General features: G+C 43.2%; 1 protein-coding gene across 5 annotated transcripts in view; it reads left to right on the top strand.

The window, feature by feature from the left end:
• The first annotated feature begins 3,124 nt into the window (after positions 1–3,124).
• Positions 3,125–7,361, top strand: part of PCLO (piccolo presynaptic cytomatrix protein) — a 390,134-nt gene continuing 385,897 nt past the window's right edge. For 4 of the 5 annotated variants that reach the window (XM_049096822.1, XM_049096821.1, XM_049096819.1 and 1 more), the window contains exon 1: positions 3,141–3,412. In XM_049096822.1, the coding sequence (XP_048952779.1) occupies positions 3,156–3,412 (257 nt within the window). In that variant the 5' untranslated portion in view covers positions 3,141–3,155. Of the gene's footprint in view, positions 3,413–7,361 lie in introns of all 5 variants that reach the window. The other variant, XM_025449195.3, reaches the window with a different exon arrangement.

Here is a 7,361-nt window from a genome sequence, read left to right as displayed (position 1 = left end):
TAAGGCTCTTGATAAGTATTGCTAAATTATTTTCTGTAAAGGTCAAATTTATATACTCTCAAATTTAGCTTATGGTATTTCATAAAGCCTATTTTATAAAAGATTCACTTGTGCTATAATAATGGTTTTAATATGGATGTAATGGGCATTTAATAATTAAGCCAGTATTCAGATACTTGCTTACGAAATAGAGTTTAATATGTTATTATTTTTAATTAAAAGGCTAAATTAAATTATATGAAGATTGTTTAATTGTAGGTTTTTAAAGACTAGTAAGACTACACATTCTTCTATATTGGTGAAGATTATTCTAACTTTAATTTTTGCAAATCCTGAATTTATTCAAGTATTGCACATGTGACACACAAGATGGTCTATTTGATTTAATCCTAGGTTGAGTGGTATCTGTAAAGACATGGGTAGACTGGGCAATTTCATTCCAAGGATTCATTATCTAATCATATTTAATTGTTAATTATCACATTTAGATTGGTTCTAATTGACTAAAATAGGAACTACATGGGAAAGTGAGACAAAAAAGGTAAACAAAGGAAAATACCTGACTTTCGAGAGTTTAGGAGTCATTTTAGAAAGACATAATGGTATATAGGAGTGGAGGTTTTCAAAAATTAATTAATTTCATGACCTGCCTATCAGACTGAGTGAACTGGAGCCAAACTATCAGCTTCTTAAATCTAAATTCAAATGAATAGAGAGCAACAAACACTTTGAATATAGCACCATTAGTTAATTTGCAGAATAAAATTAATTGTGATATTTTCCTGAGTAAGCAAGGAGAGAAAGTATAGATAAAATCATCTATAACATTTAACTTTTTGTACCCCCAGAATTCTGAGAATTCACACGCAAGTAATGCACCTGGCTTCTGCTCTGGTATTTTCTTCAGATCAGAAACACCTCCCAAGCACAAGCAACTGTTAAGCCCAAATGGAAGACTGAAAAAAGAAATACTTTTTGAAACTCACAGGCATAAAGGTCCTAAGGGCAAAATTATTTTAAAACCTCAACAACCAAAATGTTTCCACTTCACAGTCCATTTACTCTTTCTACCATCCATCCCATTTTCCTGTTTTCTGATGATGATTGCTCCTGGGAGAGGAGGGAAGGAGAAGGTGAATGTGCATGTATTCACGATGGGCTATAAGATCCCATCTTACAAATTATTACTTTTTATTTAGTCTGTGCACATTCCTTTGCATATTGATTATCACTTGTTACTACTTTACAGGCTCCTTGCCATCTATAATGGGAGAGAATATAGTTAACAATCTGTTTTGTAGTTTCATCATTATCCTGAGGCTAGACTTTGAAAGTGTTGATCTTATTTCTTTAAGCTTGTGGTTTGTGGATTTCAATACATCAAATGTATTTTATTTTTACATAACTTGAGCATGTTATAGGAAAATAACCAGCGTGTGAATCTTCTCCTTCCTCATCTCCATCCAGTGTTAGTGATTCATAGGGCTATTTAGGCATTGGAGCAGTTACTCATTTTGCCAGAGATTCCAAGTTATGTACCAATTATCTCCTTTTTTGAAGCTAACTCATTTCCAGGAACTATGATGATAGTGTATTTGTCTCCAGGTGTGGCCATCAGAATGTCAGGTTGCCTCATGTCGTTTGTTTGTGTGAGGGGAAAGCACTGTCTTTATTTAAATGTCTGGCTCTTTCCATTTTGACTTTGCAAGTCCTATCTCAGTGAAGTCCTATCTCAGTGTGTTTAAGAGAATCAAAGTTTATGCAAAGGTTTTGTAGGAACCCAACCACTAATGATACTTCATCTGGCGACTAGACGTCTTTGAAAAGCAGCGCCAAGTCACACACTGTGGTAACGGTGTCGTTTTTTGGTTTTGATACAAGCGGAATGCAAATTATTAAACTATTATCATGATCATCCTAAAAACTTGGAAAGTCTCTGAGCAATTTATTCATTTCTGTGTATTTATTTGTTCCCAGGTGTTAGCTTTTGACTTTCTTGAACGTCAATAATGGGGACATCAGGTCCATTTTGTTAGCAGAACTTGGGCTCAGACCCAGCGCTGCCCTGAAGCCTCCCCTTGGAGGAGATGCAGCGGCGGGGACGGTTCGCGGGTGGGTCGAGGGGGTCCTCAGGTGTCTCCGCGGCTGGCCTGCTGCGTCCGCGCAAGGGAACCGGACGTCTGGGCTCTTCTGTCCAGCCTGTACCCCAAACGGGACTGAGTTCATGTTCTCCAAACCTCACACCACTTTAACCTCTTAATATTCTGGAGTCCGGATCTTGCTGCACTGGCCCAGCGCGCTTCCCCAGGACCCTCTATGTAGTGCGGCCCCTTAGGGACGCCCCCGGCACCGGCGGTCGCTGCCTACCTGCCTGCTGCTGCCGCCCCTAAGGTGCCCAGGTGATCGGTCTGCAGGAGCCCTCAAGGCAAAGCTCCAGTTTTAGCTGCTTTGCGGGAATTAGCCCCAAAGGTGTCACAGGTTCATCTCCAGCTACCCGAATCCATTCCTAACACCTTTAAAAACCCTCTCGTAAGGGGGGGAAAAAAAAAACCCAACTGGAACTACAGATCCCAGGAATCCAAAGAAGGGCCCAGCGGCGGCCCTCCCGCCCCGCCCCGCCCGGGGGACGCAGGTCGTGACTCCCGGCACTGGCCAGAGAGAAAGGCCGGCTGCTCCGCCCCGCGCTCGCTGCGGGCTCCCGGCTCCTGGGCGGGGGGCGGGGGTCGACGGGCGCGGGCGCGGGCGCGGAGGGGGCGGGGCGGGGCGGGCGCGGCCGTCACCTGCTCCGAGCGGCGCGTGCGCACTGGGAGGGCGCGGCGGCGGGGGGCGGGGCGCGGGGCGCGGCGGCGGCGGCGGCGGCGGCGGCGGAGGGCGGGGCGCGGCGCGGGCGAGGGGGCGGGGCGCGGCGCGGCGGCGGGGGGGGCGGGCGGCGCCGGGCGGCGCGGCTCAGACGCGCTTCTCCCGGTCGGGGCGGCGGCGCGGCTGCGGGGACCGGGGCGCCATGGAGGCGGCCGCGGGCGTGAGCTGTGAGCGGGAGTAGCGCGCGCCCGGCGTTCCGCGGCCCGAGCGCGGCCCCGGCGGTCCCCGGCGGTCCCCGGCGGCCCCCGGCTTCCCCGCGGCGCCAGGAGGCAGCGCGGCGTCCGAGCGCCCGAGCCATGGGCAACGAGGCGAGCCTGGAAGGGGCCGGGCTCCCGGAGGGGCTGGCGGCGGCGGCGGCGGCGGCGGCGGCCGGCGGCGGGGCCGACGGGGCGGGGAGCTGCCCGCTCGCCGCGGGCCCGGCGGGCGTGGAGGCGGACCTGAGCCGGCTGAGCGACGAGGAGCGCCGGCAGATCGCCGCCGTCCTGTCAAGGGCGCGGGGGCTGCCCCCGGGAAGCGTGGCCCCGGCCGCGGCGGAGCCGCCTCCCTTGCACAGGCACGCAAAGCATGATGCATCTGCCGGGCGGTCGGTGGCTCCGGCGGGCGCGGGCGCGGGCGGGCGGGCGGTGCTTGCGCGGCGCCGCCGCCGGTGTGGGCCCGCGGGTGGGCAGCGGCGCGGCGCAGGCGGCTCCCGGGGCCGGGGCACGGACGGCCCGCAGTGTGTCCCGGCCCGGGAGCCCTCCGCAGGAGCAGGGACGCGCGGGAGCCGGGAGCCGGGAGCCGGGAGCCGGGAGGGCCGGGTGCCCGCTGTCTCGCGGCGCCCGGGCGTTCCGGCAGGTTCGACCTGTATTTCATGTCTGAAATATCCCTGCCTGATACCTTTAGTCCCCGGAGGTGACCCCCCTCCCCCCCCCAGAACAGGAGCTGCCGAGGTGGAAGGCATGGAAGGAAGGAAGGAAGGCACCTTTTATAGTCCACGACAGACCCTAAAATACGTCGTGGCATTAAACAGATGGCTTGGTCGCAGCAGAGCAGGTGCTGTACGTGTATTTCTGAATTAGCATATGCTGTTCTTTAAACTATTGCTCTTTTATATGCAAAAGTACCCTAGTTGGTGGAAAAACGTGTGGATTTGTGTTGCCTTAAAATTAGTTTCCAATACATACTTTTCAAGTCAAAACAAAAGAATGACAGCTTGCACGGGCAATTAAGAGCTAGTCTGTGATATTAACGTATTAATTTCCCTCTCTAGCTCTCCATTTTCCTTCATCTAATGAATTAGTTGTTTTCTAATTAGAGCACTAAGAGGCTATAATCATTGTGCCTGCCTCGGCTTTTTCATTGTAAACAAACCCTTTAACTTTACACCCTCCCTTGGAGAACGGTTCTCTGTCCATGGTGCTGAAGCCAGTCCTTCCTTGTAACTGGACGGAGACCTACAGTTTTCATTTGAGATCTTGCAAATACGAAAGATCTGCATGTTGTAGGTGTAAGCTCTCATCCTCTACTTCATAAAAGTATTTTAACTTGGAAACTATCATATAAGTATATATATGTATATAGTATACAGTATATACTATATATATATATACTTGTACGTATGTATATACCTTGCCAGGTAATTATTTAAATCTGACATAGAAGTGTAATGGATAGTTGCGATATTTTTAACATAAAATCTTAAATACTTGGAATATATCAGCTGAAAATCCTATGTTCTTGAAGCCACCGCTACTAGTAAGAACTTGCTCCTATATATTCAATGTGCTTTCTGTGTTTTCAAACTAGTAATATATGGGGCTATTTCTTTGGTATAAAGCCTTTTTTATCCATTACCTTAAGTATGACAGTTTATGATATGTACCATTTTTCTCTACTGATGAAAACCTGACTTGAAAAAAAATTTTGAACATTCATATATTAGATTTTCATAGGGTAATAATGAGGTATAATACTTTTTATTAGCCTTTTAGAAATGTATGCCAGCTCTTCTACAGTTTTTCCTAAGGGGTACATGCAACAGGTTTAGAATGCTGGTTACACAGACCAAGAAAAAGTGTGAGCTTTTATACCTACATTATTTTTTTCTATTAAGACGGTGACTTAAAAATACTATTTCAGCCCATGAAACTGTGGTTTTATGCTGTACTTATATTGGATTCTGCACTGATAATTTTGTTATAGTGGAATTTTTATTAATAGATTATTCTGTGGCCTCAACAGTTACTGGTGAAAGCTTCATCTAACTATTTAAAACAATATGCTTCTGATTTTTGAAACCTGTGTATATTTTCGTGAAAGATTTTTATAAAAGGTACATAATTTTTGGAAAGATATTATCCCTGTATGTGATAACCAAAGAAACACTTGGTTTATCATTTCGATTTTTAGAAGCAAACTACCTTAAGAATATATAAGAAAGTATCTCCAAATTATTTAGCTTGAAGAGGTTAACTGTGTCAATTAGATGTGGTATTTTGTTTTTAAATAAGGGTTGAGAGCCCAGAGAACTAGGTTCTTATCCTATTAATTTTAACAGACTCATGACAAATTATGTATGCTTCTCAGCCGTAGGTGCCTCAGTTTCCTTGCCTCCAAATATGGCACATGACATTTGTCTTACCTATATTGTAGAATCATTGAGAGCATTAGTTGGAAATTGACAGGGATGTTTTTCTTTGAATTCTAATCGGAAGAACTATAAATATCAAGAGTAGTAATCTCAGTATCAGCAGTGAATGGCATTGGCAATGATGGCTCCAGACAAATTGTATGTTGAATTCTTCACCATTAGATACATCAAAATAACTCATACCTTTTTTTTTTTTTTTTTTTTTAAACATATGGAAAAGTCAGTGCAATGTAGTGAGACTCCCACTTCCCTTCCCACCTCCACCTGGAGTCTGGATACCAGATGTCTGTGACTAACTAGTTATAACCTTGGATGAATCTCTTAGTGTTTTAAAGCCCTAGTAACCTCTGCATTATAAAAATGAATAGCTATTTCCCAAGTTGCTTATATTTCTAATATCAAAAAATTTTATGTGACTCAGCACTCTTAAGTGTCATTGCCTGTTGTGCTCCATTAAAAAATTTTTTTTAGCTTTCCAACTGCTTTTACATTCTTCTATGTGAACACATTTGCCTCATTTGTAGCTGAAATATTTTTTTCTGCTAATCTGTAAAAGGCAAATTTTAATCAGGGGATGATAGTAGTCATGAAAAAGGAGGTTGTATAAAACGTGGGTTGTTACAAGCTAGAAGTTACAGGTTACAAACAAAATGCTTCTGGATTTTTGATTTATTGAAGACCCAGGGAAAGGAAATTTTATCACTTGTTCTACTCATTCTATGTACAGCTATGGATATAAGAAGGGCTGTACTGAAAAATGCTTCTGACTCATACAATATTTTATAGGAATTCTGACTGACTCCATTATTTTCTTCAGTATTCTTTTGGGCCTCTCCTACTGGTAGACAACTCCACAACTTTTTTTTCTTCCTAGAGTAGCAGGCCAAGTCCAGGTTCTAAAATGGATGTTTCCATTCCAGTAGAATGTTTCACTTATATCTCAGGACTGTGAAGAATTTGAAAAAAATTCAAGAAACATTAATCTAGCATAAAACAAAAACCTGTTTCATTCATTCATTCATTGTTATTCATCCATTCATTCATCAAACACCAATGCTCTAGTTAACAGGTTTGGTTTTGGTGATGAAAAATAGATTATCTAGGAGATCACAGTCTAGTATTATAAGACACAGATTGCATTTTAGTCATTTTTCTTTTTAACAGAATGTTAACACCAAACAAAAATTCATCAAAAGACCACAATTAGCTGAGACACCTTTATATTTTTTGTTCAGTATTAAGCCTATATATTCTTTTAGTTATTATCTATTTCTTATATCCATATTTCCATGTTTAATAGCTAAAATTAGTTTAAATTGTAGGGGCATCTTTATAGCTGTATCAGTATTCTCACGGGGATTTTATTGTATAACATATTTGTAAGGAGGTACATGCAATTATAATTTCTGCTGTAAGCAGATTTAAATTTTGGTGTTGATACCACAAATATTTCATTTTCACAAAGCTTTTTTTTTGTATAATTGTTGGATTATGTGAAACAACACAAAAATAATGATTAAGTTTAATGGTATTTTCAAGAAAGAATAACTTAGTTAAATTAAGAGTGTATATATATATATATATATATATTTTTTTTTTTTTTTTGGTACTCTTTACATTATAGGTCTCTAGGACTCTACAAGGGAACCAGTTTAATTAGTTACTTAAATGATTACTTATAAGATAGATACTTCTGAAATGCAGTTCCTGAGAATGTGCCCTTCACCGGAGTGGTAGATTTTATTAATTGAGTGTGGAACATTTTTAGAATAATGTGAAGATCTATACAATGAAATTTTTGAAATCCATTTTCGGTTGTTTAGTATAGCTCGTCTATCTTCCTGTGGAAGGGAACACATAGAGTGGTCAGTAA

Source organism: Canis lupus, chromosome 18 (genome assembly GCF_003254725.2).
Source record: "Canis lupus dingo isolate Sandy chromosome 18, ASM325472v2, whole genome shotgun sequence".
Taxonomy (NCBI): domain Eukaryota; kingdom Metazoa; phylum Chordata; class Mammalia; order Carnivora; family Canidae; genus Canis; species Canis lupus.
This window is presented reverse-complemented; position numbering and strand designations above follow the sequence as displayed.